The 19317-nt window shown below is 34.3% G+C and overlaps 1 protein-coding gene across 4 annotated transcripts in view; it reads left to right on the forward strand.

The window, feature by feature from the left end:
• Window positions 1-19317, forward strand: part of PSPC1 (paraspeckle component 1) — a 71270-nt gene that overhangs the window by 25024 nt on the left and 26929 nt on the right. The window contains exons 7-9 of one of the 4 annotated variants that reach the window (XM_072850561.1): window positions 10551-10608; window positions 14831-15000; window positions 18306-18804. The exons of the other annotated variants lie outside the window; for them this stretch is intronic. Coding sequence (XP_072706662.1) covers window positions 10551-10608; window positions 14831-15000; window positions 18306-18491 — 414 coding nt within the window. The 3' untranslated portion in view covers window positions 18492-18804. Of the gene's footprint in view, window positions 1-10550; window positions 10609-14830; window positions 15001-18305; window positions 18805-19317 lie in introns of those variants that run through there. 4 annotated transcript variants of the gene reach the window in all.

Consider the following 19317-nt stretch of genomic DNA (forward strand, 5'->3'; position numbering starts at 1 on the left):
TATGGAGCCTGGTTTCACGCCAGGAAGTTTCATGGATGCTTCTTTATTCATGTTTTGCATGTTTAAATGCTGTATGTGTGGACAGGCCAGAACTTTGTAGGGGAAATCTTAAACATTGAACTATTCTGATTGTAAGCGACATTCATAACATGTATAAAGGACTGCATATGTTTGTTAGAAGTTTCTCCTACAGGACCTCTTTGTAGCGATTAAAAACTTTGTCTTTCAGCTTCCTTTTGTCAAATACTTGCATATTCTAATAATTTGGTGACTCAGATCAGTTATGGATTAGCAACTACAGCTGGACATTTCTGTTACAGTTCAGTCAGTGTATATAATACCTACTTGGTGAGGAAAAATTGTTCGCTAAAAGTCTGGCAAAGATTAATATTTAGTGTACTGTGGCTATAACTAGTGCTGCTTTTAAATTGTTTTAAGTTTATTTTGCAATGTTATATTTGGCATTCCAATGAAGTTAGATTTTTACTTAAACACTTCATGATAAAGGATATTCTTGGCTGGTTGATTTTTCTTCTAAGTAAACATTGATGACTTTCACTTAATCTCATCCTTGATATAACAGTTGGGGAAAATTGTTGTTTTGAATCAGTCCATTGTTCACTGTTTTAATATTTGCCTAGATTTGTTTCCTGTCCAAGGAAGACTTAACGTTTGGGAAATCTAAAATGCAGCGTTGTTTTATAAGACTCAATTTTCAGTTAAATATTTTAGTGTATTTCTGCATTATGGTACAGTTAGCCCAGACTTTGTTACCAGTTAAACAGCCCTTCAATGCTACACCCACCAGGGTGAATTATGGAGCGCATCTTAAATAATGTGCAACTTGTTCTGTGACAGTAAGTTATCCTCCATGTTCCCATGGATATCTGTTTTGATACTTACCTACTCTCATGCCATTCTTAGGCTAAAATAAAACCAGAATAATTCGAAGCTGCAGCATAAAAATCTCTAATATGCCTCTGAAGATGTGAATATATTGTTAATGTAATGTAATTATATTACATGTTGTATCAATTGTAAACTTGGTGATATGGTAGATATTGCTTTCAGAAAGTAGTTTTGCAGGTGAGTAAACAGTTAAGTGCCTTAAATTGATTACAAATGAAAAAATATTTGCATTATATTCAGCTGTTGAACTGTATTTATGTTTTTAATTTTATTATTATCATTCAAAAATGAAGCTAATAGAAATAGGAGAAGTGTTTTTATGTATTGGTTCCGTGGATCTAAAGTGGCTCTTAATTCCAGCGGAACCAAATTAATTGACAATGTTGTAATGAGGAAGTTGCTATAATGAGAGTTGATATATTGATATCTTTTTTTTTTTAAAGGATTTCCAAATCTGTTAAAGTGGTTACCTTCTCTAAGCACCTTTGTCTTGTGAAAATTTTTTTCTGAATTTTACCTTAAAATATTTGAGAAGCAGAATTTTACCTTCCTTGTGAGTGTTAGTTGTTAGATCAAGGGGAAATTTTCACAGAATATCTGTGTTCCTATTGCTCTCAAATGGTCAACAGCAATGGTGTTTGGAGGAAAAAAAAAATAATCTGTCTTTGCAGTCATACTCTCAGAGAGTGCTTCATCTGTATAGCCATAGACAGTAGAGGGACATGGTAGGATTTTCCTTTACCTGAAGAGATGATGTAAAGATTATTGAATAGAGGCATGAAATTAAAATCTTTGGATTTTATTCCTAGCTACTGTTTATATACAGTTTGTTCGGGGCCAAATTTTGCCTTCTGTATACATTAATTTTTTGGCTGGTGAGTAACATTTTCCACAGGTTGTGAGAAAATGAGGAACCTTTTTAGTTTTATTCTGTAGATGTTGTATATACAATATTTTACTGTATTATAACAAATGGAAGGGGGAGAGGTGGGAAAAAACCTCAGGGAAACAATGGTATATTAATGCAGTACTAAAAATTCAGAGAAGCAGCAAGTAACTACAAGACAAAATAATGAAGCAGAAAAGACAAATCTCAATATGGGGCAAAGTTCTGTAATCAACAGAGTAGGTTCTATGGTAAATCTTGGCTTATTTCAGACTATTATTTTTTGTTAACAAGTTAGATTATAATTTGAATTTTTGGCCTGTAATATAGCATTCTGAAAGTATGAGTTGCATGTAAAATGAAGCAACAGTAGCTTATGTGATAAAAGGTCTTTAAAAAGCACATAAGCTTTTTAATGAAAATATATTTATTCGTGCTTTTATTCAAGTTACTGAGACTCTTGTATATTTTCTGTAAAATAAATTTTGTAAAGACCTTTGGATATTTTCTGTAAAAGATTGCAATTCTCAGGTTTAGTGCCTAAGGTCACTAGATAAAGATACTCAGAAAAATCTCTATAGGCATGTAGAGAACTTCTGTAGTAGTATTGGCCGGTTTTTAATATTGAAGATGGGTGAATATCTCTGTGTCCAAATCAGTGACTGAATTCTCAGTTGTCTCCATGATAAAGTGTCTGCTCATGAATGTCTTTCCAAACAAACAAAAGGTTTCTCCTGCTACCTTTTCTGGCTCAGACAGTAAGTATTCTTTTGTTCACTTGTTCCGAGATGAAAATCAGTAATGATTATTCACATTTTTTTCACATAATTTTGAATTTCATATGCCTCTTCTAGTTTGTTTACCTTATTCCTGTAGTTCAGAGCAGTGGTTATTTTCTGCTTCTCATGACATAGGAGTGAGAAAATGTCTCCATTGTATAACAGTTGCAAGTATTTTGGACTGTTTTCCTAATCTAGTTTACTTTCTACTACAAACTTACATTTTGAAAAAAATCAATTTTTGACAGTATTTTAACAGTTTACTGAGAGTGACTCTTTACTGCAGACAGGTTTCACTCTAAGGTACTAGCCATTTTCAGTTGACTTTTTTCTTGAAAGAACTTCAACCAGCTCTTAACTTTCCTTCTCACATCAGTATTTTTCTACAAAACTTTTTAGTTTTCTGTTTGCTAATTTTGAAGTAGTAGCTGAAACATATTTCCAGGCTGGAACAAGCCCAATGTACCATATGGAGGATGATGAATAGCAGGAGTGTTTGGGAGTTTCATGTTGTGAAAAATAAAATTTCTTTCTTCTTTCAATGGTGGTGTTTTGGTCCACGTTTTATAAAAAGAAAACACCTTTTTTGGATCCAGTTTTACTTTTTGATTGTGTAAGTATATATTCATGTTCTACAGGATGTCACAGGTTTGCTTTCTTAGAGGTGGAATTAACTAGAACATTTTGGATTTAAAAAAAAATCAAATAAGAGAAAAGGACACCTGAAATGTAAGTAAAATCTTGTAGATAAGATAATGGTTCTTCTGCAGTACAAAGGAAAGAAGAACATGTGGACTGCTGCCTCTTATAAACAGCAGTCGTATTTGTAAATTATGAAATACAATTTTTCTTGGCCAAGTTGCAAGAACAGCAAGTATATTAATGTACTCAGCTGTCCTTTGACTTAGATTTTGATGAAAACTTAAAATCCTACAAGTCATGTTGAAACTAGTCTTAAGAAAAAAGGTTACTTGCAGCAATATCTTTTGAGAATAATGGTAATGTAATGTTCATTCTTGAATGTTTTCAATACTTGTAATCAGATTGCATTACTAAGACTTTGCAGCTGCTATAGATGGCAGTCTGAGTGCTAACGCGTACAATATGATTTACATTATAGTGTTTAGTAAAAATGTGTTGCAATTTCTGGGATCTTTCAGTCTCCTTGATGCTCACAAATATGAGGGGCTTCCTGGTGGTCTGTGGGCTTACCTCTTTTAGATTAGTCTAGTGGCTGTCTCTTCTGTATTAAATAGTGTTTTCTGTCAGGGGATTATTAAAGGTTGTTGGTTAGTGAGGTGTCCCCTAAATTTCTTTGTAATGTCAGTAATATTAGTGCAATTAAACTGCTTTCTTTTTCAAAACAGTCAGTGTAGGCCTGGCTTAAACATCATGTGAGGACTGATGTGTTGAAAGGAAGTAAACTTTTCTTCAGATTGGGTTTTGCATCCAGCTGACTTAAAAAACAAAGCATACTGGGAGGATCACAGTACTTAACACAGTACTCTTCCCAAAAAACCCCAACAACTTGCATGTTTTGGAAAGTAGAAGCTAGTTTTACCTAAAAAAAGGAAGATCGTAAATGGTCTTCCATCTTGTAAGGATCAGAAATGGCTGGTATTAAATAGAGGTGAATTTGAGAGAATATGTAACTTTCTTTTTGAAAACAGTTTCTTCTAAATCTGTAAGAAGTATTGAGCGTGTGTGTGTGCTCTCTCTCACACAAAAAACTGCAACCCATTTCTCTTTTCCCGTGTTAGTGTGTTAGGTGATGCACTGAGAGGCTTTTCAATACTTAGTGAAGTTGTGTAACGGAGTACTATCCGACCCAATTTTTTATTAATTGTGTTTAAAATATACTAGCATATGTTACAAGGTATATTAAGACTGACGTTTTTAAATATGCTGTGGTAGCTGTCTTGCACATTAATATGAATTTATTATTATTTTTTATTACAAAACATCTGTGATTTTAAAACATTGTTTGAGGTAAATTTTTTTGTGTGTTTTTAAAGAATAATTTCAGGTTATAGTAGTAAATATTTTTTGCTTGTTTTAACTGCATTTGTGTTTTCTATGTGGGGTTTAGATGCTGAGGACTGCCCTCAGCAACTGAGTGCCCTCCAAAAGATGTAGAAGGGAAATGAAGGAAGGCCCCACAGAAGTTGAAGACCTTTCTTGTTTGTTCCCAAAACAAAAAGCAGAGAACAAAGACATAGCGTATGGAGGTTTTTCCCAAATACATTACTATACTTGTGCTGTTAATTAGTTTTAAAAGAAATTCCCTTATTTTAATAATATTGATACTTCTTTTACAATACTATTGAAATGATGGAAATATTTAAGAAATGCACTGGACTAATAATAAATCTTTTTTCCATAAGGGAAACCATAATTTTTTTTTTGTCAACAGCTATAATTATTGTTACTACCATTAGGAATGTTTTTCCAACTTGTAGCATTTACTGGAATATATGTATCTGCATATATTTCATGCAGTGTGTGATGTGATAGGTTTTTTAATGTATAGATTTTTTTAAATGGTGTAACTTAGTGAGTCCTCTCCATCAACTCTATTCATGACTTGAGTCACCAAGCAGGAAATTGGCTTTATCTACTCTAGCCCTGTTAGAATGTTTTTCTCAAAGACCAAGTCCTGTTGACAGCTGTTAAACCTAATGAAAATTCTTTTCATTAGACTTGCTATTTAAAAATAGGGCTGTGTAGTTTCCTGTATGCTACATGTTTTATAGCTACATTTACTTTAGTTGTTACCTAGTTTAATGTATTTGCTTGTGTAATTTTATGTGAGGTAACAGAGCTTACTTTTTGTCAAACTCCTGCATGAGAGCTATCATTCATTTTGTAGAATTCTTGAGTAGTTTAGGCTGGGAGAGATCTCTGGAATCATCTAGTAGGACGCCCAGCTCAGAGGAGGGATTAGTTCTGGATTTAAGTTGCAGTGCTCAGGAACACACAGAAATCTTGGATTTTGAAAGAATACCAGTATTTTTCATTTAAAATTATTTACTGCATGTGATGGAATAAAATAAACTATTTGGGGGTATTGTAACTTTTGGATCTTACATATAGATTTTAATTGATGGATAAACCAAAGAGGGAAAGGTGACAAGAGGGGTGGGTGGAAGAGAAGGCTTTTATTACTTTAACTGCTTGCTGGCAGCTTAACTTCTAGTGAGGTGGTCATTGGATTGAAGTAGTAGAATATTCTGAGGAAAAGACAAATAATGCACAATCAACAGTATCCCCCAAATTCTAGTTTTGGCTGCCAAACTAGCGATTTTAACCACTTGTATGATTTATGTCTTTCAAATATAGGTGTCTTTCAGTAAATTGCAATTGTATGTAAGGTTTAAGGGACTTACGCCTCCTGGAGAGGCCTTTGGAAATAATTTTTGTTTTCTAGAAAGAACTTAATGAAATAAACGACGCTAGAAGGGAGTAGTGAATTCTAGTAAGAGGTACAGAAATGTTTTGCCTATTTTGACAAGTAAAGTCTGGTAGAGAATAGAATTCAGTTTCTATGTTAATGAAAACAGGTGAGAATCAACAGCACTGTAAATTACATTTTGCTCTACACACACAACCTAGATAAAGTGCTAATTAAGTTACTGATTTTAATTTGCAACTTGATGGGGTAAGTGTTTTTTTTTTTTTTTGATAAGGCATTTTTTTAATGCTGTGTCTTAGCGTTATTTTGGTCACCATTCCTTAGCTGAAAGGTGAGTGAATAGTCCTATGTTAATTGGGAGTGCATCTCCTGGCCGCAAACACTTCAAGAAAACTGTATGATCTGTTGTCTTAATATTTCTGTTGATATCTTTTCTTTTTGCTTTTCTAAAATATTCCATGCCATATTTATTCCATTTTTTTGGACAGTTTTGTTACTGTGAATATTGCATTGTTTGGAGACAAGATTTTTAATTTTCTTTGGTCTGCTGCAATTGCAAGGAAAAAAGTAGTATTCGTTTGTCAGTTAAAAAAACCCAGTTTTATAACTACTTTCATTTCTATTTTCAATGTGAGAAAGGAGTTGCGTCTGATACATTCTCCTGTATCAATTCTTAGGTGTCTTTTCAAAACAGTTAGTTTCACGGTTTTATAGAGTGAATTTAAAAATATACTAATATATTTTTAAAAACCCAGAAGAATCATCTTCACAGTTCTCTCTATACTTAGGCTACTGGTATCAATGGTGGTTGAGGTGTGAGAACATTGCGCATGATATACCTCAAATGCTTAAGAAAACTTGTTTCTAATACTTGTAAAAAGGGGAGAATTCATACTATATGAAAGGTACAATATCTATGTAATTTGAAAACTGGGTGTATTCAGTATTTTTGTGTACATCTACTTTTTACAGTTGACATTCAAAGGGGTTGGAATCATGAGGAAATGTAATTTTTAATGCTTGTATGTAAAGTAATTAGCAAGTATAATGCTGTAGTTGCCATCAGAGTTTTTCTAAAAGCAAATTACTCAGATGAATCACACCTTCTTGAGGTTTGTTTGCATTATAGTGAGTTCTGAAGTATTTTACAAGAATCCTGCAACAGAAGTAATTTGGAAAGCTTTCTTTTGAGTTGTGTAAAGAATTATCCTTTTAAAATAGGATATTATTATTTGTTTGCTTCCCCCCCTTTTTTTTCCTTTAATCTTCCCAAAGCTTAAATTACACTTTACTACACATTCTTTGTGTTATGGTTTCTTTACCCCTATAATTGCATATCATCCATTTTTATTGTTCTCTTCCAGTTTAAGTTGTTTTCCCAGGTACCAGGTGACTTCAGAGGTTCTTAATCACCTCCCTACATATTTCTCTAGTAAAAGTTTAGCCCTCCTCTCCTGCTGCTCGATTTTAACTCCCTGTTATGGGTAGTTATGGGTGGCTTCAGGGAAGGGGCTGAAGCAGGCTGCTACTCAACAGAAGAATGGGCAGGCGCATAGTGAGGAAAAGAAGCTCTGAGAAGATAATGCTGTCATTGTTATGTTCTGCAAAGGGCTTGAGTATCCAAGAACAAAGCTCTCAGGTGGGCTGGAATATCAACCAGCACTGGTTCGGCTACTCTGTCATAACTGCCTGTTGGTATTCCTTTCTCTGTTGTATTTTGGGCAAAACCCATGGAATAGTTGACCTAACTTACCTGCAATAACTTGTTTATGCTCACATAGTAAATAGCTGGCTAGGACATGATTTGTGTGGGATAGGACTGAATTTTTGTAATCATCTGGACTTCTGCAAATGCAGGTTTTGGCAAATTATCTAACTACATGTTTTTATAGTTGATATGTCAAGCATTTAATTACATTAATGTTATATGCTGTCAGTTAATATTTGAAATTGAGTATTTTCTCTGACAGGGGATTTATCTTAAATTTGCTAATTCCATGTTAACCGTATAGAAGAATTTCCCTGTGCTGAAAATTCAAAAGAACATGATAAGTTGTGAACATGCAACAGTAGGAATAATAATTCTTGTAGGCATGTTGATACATTAGCAGGCAGCGGAGATTGTAAGGCACATTTATGGATCTTGAGTCTATAGCTGAAATGTTTTTTATATGGTAATAGTTCAACACCAAAGTTAAAGCTACAAAATGGCAAATAATTACTTCAAGTTTTTTGTTACAAAGGTTAGATTAGAGTAAGAAAACAAAAATTACAGGTTCTGCCCCTCTCTTTTGTTGTACTTACTGTTAACTGAAGACTGGTAGCATTTCAAGCTGAGAAAAAACAGTGGTTTATTGCTAGGAAGAAATGTAGTGTGCTTTTTAAAAAAAGCATGTTATAGCTTGCCAATGCTTCTATCCTTTGCAAAGAAAATTAGTTAAGTTCTAGCAACTAGTACAGCTTTATAGCTCTGTACTTAACATCCTTATCTAGCTGGTATTGTACTCAGCCCTGCCTTATATGGCACATTTGACACCAAAAAAAAACCCAACCCACCAGCTTGCAGTTGACCTTGAGATGCATCAAGTATGTGCGGTAATTTAAAATCTGGTACTCTCCCTTGTAGCTAAAAAGTATCTCACAGCTGTTTGTGGCATGTCCTGTTTTCACACACGCCCATATGCAAGCATGCATGCACGCACAGTCTGATTGATGTAAACTGATAGCCATGGTGTTTTTCTACCATGTTGGGCTAGGGATTGACATTAGGGATGATATACCACTTTTCCTTCCACTTCTTCATGTCAGGGCTGAGGTGTAAAAGCAGACTGATATCAACAAGGTTGTATGCTGATTTTGTGACTAACTCATTGCTATCAGTTTGTGGGTATGATTGATCCTAATAGGGCTGCTGATTTTATTTAAAATGTTGGTTGACATTACTGTGAGAGGTCTGACAAAGTAGTTTCATGTTCTGTTATAAAGGTTTAACGTGGGTTTTAGGGTCAGAAGAAGGGGTCCTTCTTCGTGTTCATCAATGGCCTTTCATATCTGGACCTTAAAACTGCCTGAGTCTTTTAGTTATGAGACCTTACTTTTCCTCTCCACACTAAGCTATATTCTTTCAAAAATAGTGTATAATCTTCTTACATTAAGTTCATTTTCTAGGTTAATATGAGTTACTAGAAACAAAGTTATTGACCTGAGAGCCTTTTGTCATGTATCTTATGATAATTTCCCATACCAGGATATTTTTGCAAAACTATTGACTATTCTGTCAAATATTGGTGTCTGCTGCTTTAAGTGTGTGAAGATAGAAGACTCATGTTTGGCTTCCCAAACATGATTGAACAAAAAGGAGTTTTGTGAAACCATAAAAATACTATGAATGTATTTTGATTTGATTAATATTTCAGTTTAAAGGTTGCTTTTAGCAAGACTGATTCAGTTGCCTAGTATATGGAATTGTTTTCAAAGTGCATCTGAACTTATACTTTTAAATCATAAGTGGAGTGATTTTCAGAATCAGGTAAATTTTTTTGCATATGTCTTATTCTCAGCATATGTGTGTTCACTCAAGAGTGGAATATACGTTAACGTTCTTGCAGAAAATTAATGAGAAAAAGATTTTTGGTGTAAGTTTCATTAGTTTTCATTTTGAACTGTGAATTTGTTTCTATTTCATCCTTTTGATGTAAATGGTAATACTAAAATCCCTTGGAATTATCTGTGATAGGTGTACTGTGTTTTCCCCTAAGTGATGATTTTTGCCACTCGGTACTGTCTCTTGAGTATTGTTTCACAGCAGGCCGTGGTTCATGATCAGTAATGTCAGAACTCTTTTGCTGTTGGATGACTGAGCATCAATTGAATCTGGATCAATTTGGTGTGTTATTTGTCTATTTAGTATAAATGCATGTTATATCCTTTATGTTGATACTACATTTTTATGCTGGTTTCAAAAGGATGGTCAGTATCTGAACTGACATAGTGATAGCATGATATAATTTATCAAAAAATGTACCACCACCAAGTTAAGTCAAAAGTATGTGAACAAAGATGAACTGGCAGATTGAGTTTATATACCATAATATAACACATCAGAGCTTGGGTTCCAATCAACGCAAGCATTTTTGAGTCGTGAAGCCAGATTGACTGTATTACTGAACCACGGCCTTTAGGCAATACTGTTATAAGACCTCTTCATTTGCAGTTAAAATGTGAATATACGGCTTCTTATTAATGAAAAACACTGAGTGAAGATGGATTCATATGCAGTTGATGACATATCTACTTGGGAACTTTAGACTGCTGCATCTGATAAATTAAACTTACAATATTTAACCTTTAGCATTATGCAAAAAAGTACAGCATTGCTATATTGAACTTACTATTCCATTTGATTTTATAAAAACAGAGGAGTATAGTTAACTTTATTCCTTGTATGTTTTTGTAATCAATGGAAACTGTTCAAACTTGAAAATTTTTATTTTCATGGAGTAAATGGGAATGTTTTAAGTTCTAAGAATGATAGGTTGACCATGAAAACTATGTTTACTTTCAGAGAGAACAGGAAATGAGAATGGGTGATATGGGTCCTCGTGGAGCAATAAACATGGGAGGTAGGGATCTGAAGGAAAAAGGCTTCTGTAATGTAAAATTTCTTTTTCTTTGGGACTGTACATGTTACTCAAGCACTATTAATTAGTGACAACTACTGGTAAAAAGGAGTAAACAGTATTAGGAAAAAAATCATCTCACATATTTTGCTTCCAAACAGCTGTTTTTTTTTTTTCTCAGTGTGTATCTTTATTGTTTTGGCTACCTGTGGGAGAAAAATATGTTGTGCAAGTTAGGAGAAACAAAAAGGCAAGGAAAGGTGATGCTGATACAAAAGAGGAATTTTCTGTTCAGAAAGTATTTAGCATTCTTTTTGAGTGACTACCTATTCAGAGAAGTTGGCACTGTAATTGCATGCAGTGAAATGATGTAGAGCTTAAAATTGGTAAGTTCTTGTTGACATACCTGACAAAAGATTAAGGAATAACGTGGTTGCTGTTCTACTAATTTATTGCAAGTCTGTATTTGCAAATATTCTCAGCTCACTTTTGTGACTTAAAATATTGTCACTGCTAAAAACTGTTACTGTGAAGTCTAGAAAAGTACATTCTTAATAATGGAGTGCTTGCTCCATATATACAGACCGAAACAGTTTGAAATCTTACTTAACCAGAATATCTGCTTTTAAACAAGACTGAAACTTAGAGTATTTCTTTTAAAAAAAAAAAATTCTTATTAAACTGTATTAACTGTCAATATATATCTCTTGGAAGCTTCCTGATGTTAATTTAAAATAAATTAAGATGATAATTTTAAGAAAAGTTAATACTATTTTTGCATATTTTAAATTTGAAAGTACATGCAAAACCTAGTAAATGTTGTCGCTTGATATTTTGAGTAATGTGAATTTATAGACTAATGAATCTGCTTGGTCCAGATTTTAAAATACTTTATTCACCATTTCCTTGCGTTTATTAATTGAGACACATTTATAGCCACAAAACAGAAATAGGCTTTTTCTTTCAGTGAAGATGAAGAGCTTTAAAAATAATTCTAAAGGGAGACATTGTAAAGTCATTTACAAATAATAAGCTGAAGCATAAATTGTGACTAAGCTTTTTTAATTTTATAGTTGTACTTTTGCATATGATTGCAGTCTACTTGAAAATTTCATTCAATTAGGAGGCTTTGTAAATATTGATACTGTGGAAACTACTAATGCCAGTTGTCCAGATCCACAAGGTACACTTTTTATGTATAGATTTTAAATGAGTATTTATAGCAATCAGTTCACAGCCCTTTTCTTGTCAGGTTTTAATGTTTAACAATGATGATCATTGTTGTCTTGCTTTGTAAGCTTTGTGCTATAACTTTTGATTTTAAACTTGATACAAATGCTTTTAGAAATAAATATGTAGTTCCAAAAGAAGTTATGGTAACAATGAACTAGTATTTTAAGAAGGGAAAAATATCCTAGTGAATAGGTAAAGATAGTGTTTGTTTCCACAGTATGTGGATTTTAGGTTAGCTCACTGCAGAGAATTTTTTTTTTCTCCAGCCCATTAACAACCCCACCACTACAACCAAAAAAACCTGACCCCAAAAACCTGAAGTAGACCTTGAAATAGTAGACCTTTAATTGTTGATCTTAGCATCTTTTCTCAACATTTCTGTTAGAATTGTAACTTTATTTTTAACTGGCCTTTACCTCTGCCATTTGCAACTTTTCATCATGTGGGACAGTGGGGAGCTGGAGTGTCTTCAGTAATGGAAATACCTCCATGGTAGCATTATTAGAAAGCAACATACCTCTGTGAGGGATTTAATTAGTGTTGGGCTGACTTGAGCAGGACTACTAATTTTTTTACATTGTTTTCTGCAGCAAACAAGTTCTGAGAGAGTCTGTATGCCTCCCCATAGCACTTAACTGGATGTGTGTGTGGGGCGGGGGGGGGGGGTGCTTTTTTGGGAACTGTCTCTGCATTGATGAGGATTATTGACTGTGGCTTGTTGCCAGCTGTGCCAGACCTTGGCATGTGCAGTTTGGACACATAGAGTATACTTTTTCAGCCCTCCAGATTGCAGAAAAAGACTTTTTTTTTTAGTGTCTGTTCACTGTGGCATGAACACTGATGACTGCTTTCCATCTGTTGCTGAACCTGGTCCAGTGAATTAACTGCTAACATCAGTGTTCCACCAAAAAGAATGGGCAAGCAAGTGGTTACCTCTTAGGGTCTGCTTGGAAGGAGGCCTCTGAGACATAGCTAAAATGTGGCCTCTTGCGGAAACTGTGCAGGGCCCCACTCTCTCCTTGCATTACACTCCCCAGTTGTCCTCCTATCAGAGCTGACTCTGTCTGAAACTGGCTTAATAATATAGAGGTTTGATAGTATAGGTCACTATACATCACCCTGGAAGCAATATAGGTGCATTTGTATGATACAGAGGATAAGAACTTTGTTGCAGTTGAAGGACAAGCAAATGCTACCTGAGAGTGGCCAGCTGGCTAAGTTCAGTTATGCTGGTAGGCAAGCCAGTAACAGATAATTGAGCATTGACTGCTTCTAGTTAACGGCACAACTACCAGCACTGCCATTGTGATAGTCCTGCAGAGTACTTCTAGCCTCTGAAAATAAAGGTTTCTCCTTATATTGGCAGTATAGACTTCTCTGTTTCCATATTTAGTCACTGAATATATGACACTAAAAAACAGTTTTAGGGCATATTCAACTGTAGTTCTCTGGAATTGTAGCACAATCTTTTACCTGCTACATGAACTGATCATGCTTGTGGGTAGAGAAGAAGCATCCGACTCGTGCATACCTTTGTTTTGGCTCAGTGTCATAGGGAGGGGTCTTGGGAGTTTCTCATGACTAAGCTCAAATGAGTTCTGCTTTTCAGAATTACAGGATTTTTCTCTATTGCTTCTAATAAACTTGTGTAGCACTTTACATGTGCTGCTATGTTGCATGGGTTGTTTTTGCTAAGCAGCTTGCCGTTGGCATAATGTATGTAATCAAGCCTAGATCTGCAATTTTAGCAGCAATATCTTGCATGCAGTGGTTTCACTGACTGCTGTGATGTGTACTCAGGGCAGGTAATAAAGATGCAAGTTTGCATACCTGCAGATAGCCATAGTACTGTATCTGTGCTAAATGGCCTGCTTACAATGATGTACATTGTATGTTCATTACTAAAGAAGTTACAGGTGTGATGAGAGGTGAGAGGTTGATTTTTGAAACAACAAGTTTATTAGTCTAGTGACATGTCAGATTTCTTGATACTCTTGTATGTTGTCATGACTTAAAACACAGGCTAGATTCCAAAGGCATGTCGTCTTCCATTATCAAATTTTGGATGCATGCTTTTGGCTGAAAAGGGTGAATGATCATTTTTTTGGGGGGAAAAAACACATCACCACCAGTCTTAAAGTTGATGATATTTCATAATAGCAAATGTAAATGATACATATAATCACACTTTTTTCTTCCTTATAACAACATGAGAAAATGTTATGAAGGCAGTTTTACCTACCTGTTGATTATGTTAGTGGGTACTGGCAGAGTGGTGTTTCCTAGCTCTATATTATAACTAAACAATCTCCTCAAAAGATGTCTTTAAGCTTTTCTTCTCCCTCTTATTATGAATCAGAATTTTGGAGGAGACTGTTCTCTCACTTTCAATTCTAACAAAGCTTCCCTTAGTTTTCTGGTACTTTTACTATAATAAATTACATTTAAATGCAAGATTTATTTACGCCATATTACAAATAATTTATTGTAAAGTTGAGAACCATCTTTGGTGTTGCTTTTAGACGTTAGACTAATATACTGTAACACTATATACAGTTGACATAATACTGGTAGAACAGTTCTTGCAAATGTATATTTAATAAGTTATGATCCCTAAAGAGCCAAGTTGCCTTATAGCTGCCAATTACTGCAGAATCACTTGAGATTTTTGCTAATTTGTGGTGTGTATACTGCATATATGTATGCTATATGAACACTTCAATTCCTGCACAGAAACCATACAGCAATATTTAGCTGTAAAGTTCAAGATTTTCAAATACATGAGGCAGATTATGTAATGCAAAATAATAGGGATTAATGAAAATCTGTTTAAAAGCAGATGATTGAGATAAATGTACAGTCTCAAAGAATAAATTTTTTTATTTCAAGTATTGGAAGTCTTGTACATTTGGCTTTTTAAATATTGTAAATTGTTTGTTTATTCTTGTAAAATTCAGATAGGACAGCTCTAAGTATAGATTGTTTTGCATAGATGCGTTTAGCCCAGCACCTGCTGGTAACCAAGGCCCTCCTCCAATGATGGGTATGAATATGAACAACAGAGGAACTTTACCTGGCCCTGCAATGGGTCCTGGTCCTTCCATGGGACCAGAAGGAGCTGCAAATATGGGAACACCAATGATGCCAGATAATGGAACAGTGGTAATGTATCACACATTTAATTACTTTGAATAGCTGTCATGTCTCATGGCCCATTTTTGTTACCAAAGATATTTTCACACTGAGTGAGAACATGTTACATGTTTTGAATCTGTTTAAAAGTAATTGAGAAAACTTGTTCATGCAAATAATTTACAACACAGAAAGGAAGTCTTTATTTGATATTACTATGAAAAATCCTACTTCCCTTAAGAATGGGGTGAGTTTTTTTGATCAGTAACTAGGCTTTACATTGAGGTTAGGATATACAGCACTTGCGGCAAAACTTGGCATGTATGACCTGTGAAATGAAGGAACAACATACCAGAGTATTTAGGCATTTGTATTTTTTCTTTTGTGAAACTAAATTCTATGTATTAGCTTGTTGGGGGTTTTGATGAACAGTTAAATGTTGGAAGCTATGTAGTGTGAAGATATCTTTGTGTAAACTATTTAATTTTTTAAAGCAACTTTAGTGTTTTTTGTATTTCCTTTCTAACAGTGTTGAAAGCATGAGATTATGACAGTAATTATGCCACTTAGAAAATAAGTATGCCAACACCTGTTAGGGATAACTGTCATATTAACACAGGGAAAATAATATTGCCCAGTTGCCGAGGGTGGTAGTGAATGTCTTGTATACATCTGGAATTTTTTATCAAGAGCAGATATGCCATTGGGATGCAGTTAAAGCACTAGCTGTTTTTGCTCTGTTCTTATAGCCAGTCACTTTTCCTAGCTGTAATGTCTTATGTAGAGAAACAACTATATAATTTTTAATCTGATTTTTATCTATTTTTCAGTATTATTCTGTAAATAGATATTTGGGATGTTCTAGTGGTGGTGTGATATAAAGGTGTATATAGGATAAACAGTGATTTCATTACAGTTTTATTGGAACATAGAAGCATTTCTTAGCTGTATTTTTTTATATATACCTTCTCAACAGTATCCATCTGCGATTGAGCAATCTGTATAATGAAGTTTGGACAAAATCCTTTGTTCCTTAGAGGAAAATGAGATTTTGATTGAGCACAAAAACCATAATGAGTCTGGCTGTTATCAGTTAAAAGGAGAGGATCTCACTTGACATCATAGGAGCCAGCTCATTTTATCAGTTGTATCATTTCTCACAAAGCGTAGGGATACTTTTCACAAAATACTGTTTTCAGAGATGCTTTTGCTGGAGACCAGTGTGTTATTGGTCACATCTGGAACATTCTTTTGTGATTATATGGACACTAAAAAAGAGGTGTAAGGAAAAGAACATGGTATTGTAAATCATGGTATCTATCTCAAGCTGTTGTTTTTCTACAAAAAGTCATTCCAGGTATGGAAATGTAGGGAATATACTGACACTTTAAAATGCATGTTTAAAAAAAATTTTTTTTTTTACTTCCATTTTCTTCTGTGTGCTACTGAAGGGCAAATTAGATGCCTTTTTTTTTTCCATTTTGGACTTTCAGGGTTTTTAAATTGGGGGACAGGCTCCTACAGAAAGGCATAGCCTTACTGTATTTTTGCTGCTCTTGGAAAGACACTTTAAAGATCTTTGAGGGCTGTCTACTAACACTGTAAGAGTTAATTATTTTCCCCTGAGAGAAATGGAGAATATGCTTTATAGAGCAGAAATGCAGTTTTCATTTTTTAAATTTGATGTTTTTCTGAAGTCTTTTAGGGGAAAGTTGGCACACTCTTCATTTTGTTCCACTGCAGTCTTTTGAAAGATAGATTATCTTTGAACATAACATTTTAAAATAGCTTTTTTCGCCCCGTACTTTATTGTAGGTAGTTAATTACTGCAGTTTTCTCATTAGCTGGAGAGAGCTGTCCTTGTTGGAAAGAGGACTTGACTTTTTGTCCAAAAGTCAAATGGTAAAAATTATCAGGAGTATGTGATAAGCTATTTATTGAAATTCATATCCATTGCTAAGAAGCTGGCATGAGTTAAAGCTAACTTTTTAACAATTTTTAACCAGCACTGCAGATTTTAAGGTACTTTGGGGCAGTAGTAGATCTTTATGCAGCTGTTGAAGTAACTTTTTTCTTTCATATTTTAAACAATGCACATACATACAACCATGATCTAAGTTGCATACATTTTTACCTATATAGAAATAATACTGTTTTTAAATAATATATATATGAATTAGCAGACTTTAGAACTGTTTAGCTCTACTACTGTTACTGGAGTTAGACTTTCAGAAGAATTCTCCTCTGATTCAGGCATATAAATAAAGTGCTAGTCTTGAATGTTCTTGTTGAACTCTGAATACCATGGCAGTTAATGCAGATCTCTGTACAGAAGGACTTTCTTCTGAAAGCATAACTGTCCTCAGCAGGTGAATGATGAGTTATTTCAAGATCCAATTGTACCATGTATCTATGCTTTTAATGTTTTATGTGATGTTGAGTTAATGTTTTCAATTTCATCATGTGGGGTTCTGTTTTTAAACACTTGCATAAATACTGAACTATAAGTGCTTAGATGCATGTTTTCTGTTTTAGTTCTTAATTGCTATAGCCAAATAAATCTGTGTAAGCACATATACCTTTATTAATATTACGCACAGAAATAAGGAAAATAAATGTGGAACATTAAGTGGATTTTAATCTGATATTGATATTTCAGGTTAAGCTTTAGATCTATATGTCAAGTTTTTTTTAAACTAAGCATAGTCCAGTTATATATTTTATCACTAGTTGTGTCAGTTTATTTGGACTGGATTTTAAGTCCAAAGGTTCCTGAAGTCCCATACAAAAGGCTGACTCCACATAGTATGGACTGAAATACACTTTATCCACAGATATGTGGGTATATAAGTCTAGAGGTTATATTGTTATTAAAAGAATAAAATCTGCAGTCTCTAGAAATACAAAAGCTGATACCCCCCCACCCCCCCAATTTGACAATGTTTCTGTGTCTAATTTACTTAAGGGAGAAGCATTGTAGTTGGTATGTAAGGCAGAATAGGGCTCAGGTATAAAATTATTGTTTGCTGTCTCTTCTGTTACATAAAGAATATGTATTGCTTCAGATGTGCTTGAAGGGATGAAGTTACATTCAGCACCAGAGTTGGTCTTAACACTTAAGTTTTTAATTTTTAATTTACTTTACAAAGTTGGAGCATAACGTTAGCACTCTTTAATTTCCAGCTCTTTTTCCATAATAACTAATTGAATTGCTCCTTTCTTCCCTCTATGTGTGATCCTGATTCTGCTGGACTATCTGCTGAACTTCATGACAACATCACTTGTGTCTTTTGTTGTAACTCACATTTGGCATGTTCCAAATGGACTTGTATTAGCATAATGAGAGATTCCCTCAAGGAGGTCCATCACAGATGGGTTCACCTCTAGTTAGTAGAACGGGCTCTGAAACTCCTCAGCCGCCAATGAGTGGTGTAGGTGCCGTGAGTGGTGGACCTGGTGGCTTTGGTAGAGGAAACCCAGGGGGCAACTTTGAAGGACCTAACAAGCGTCGCAGATACTAAAACTTATTTCATTCCTTACTGTTTAGAAATTCCAGTAAAACTATACAGTGATATGCCTTTATAATTTTAGCTGTTATCTGGAAACGGTTTTATTGTTATTGTAGTCTTTAAAACAGTTTCTTTTGTAAAACTTTTTTTGTATTCAGTCATAGGCTTTGTAGTATAGAGCAGAAATGATGCGGATCATTATGTAAGGCAATGTGTTTGTGACTCTAGCAAAATACAATGTGTGACTATGCTGTAAAACGTGCAGTTATCTGATTACAATAAAATATAAAAATCACTTGAAAGGATTTTGGGAATGTTATTACTAATACTGGGTTATAAGTGGCATCATTTTCATTCTTATGTAGTTTCTATTATGTGTCAAGAAAGTTCCATTCTTAATAGTGAATCTGTTTAGCTTAACTGCATGTTGCAGTACATACTATGAACAATTTATAACACAACTGCTTTTGCTTGTTTCGACTTTTGAAGAGCATAAAATTTTATACAAAATGTTCTTAAGGATACTGTGTCCTTGCATCTCAGTCTCCCTTTGCAAACTTAGTCACAGTAGGCTTATCAACAGAGTATATCTGTTACTCACATTATTGGAAAATTTAACTTGGGGGAAAAAAGGCTTTGGAAAAGGAATCTGTATGTATGCTTTATTCATAACAGTATGAATGAATTTATCTTAACTGTACTTCTACAGAAAAAAAAATCGTTGTGACATCTGTGTTCTACTGATCGTTAAAGTATCTTGCCATTGCAAGGAAGGAGACATTTGTGCAAGCTGATTTAAAGCCTTCCACTGTGTAATGCATCATTACAAGTATACACT

Source organism: Ciconia boyciana, chromosome 1, assembly GCF_034638445.1.
Source record: "Ciconia boyciana chromosome 1, ASM3463844v1, whole genome shotgun sequence".
NCBI lineage: Eukaryota > Metazoa > Chordata > Aves > Ciconiiformes > Ciconiidae > Ciconia > Ciconia boyciana.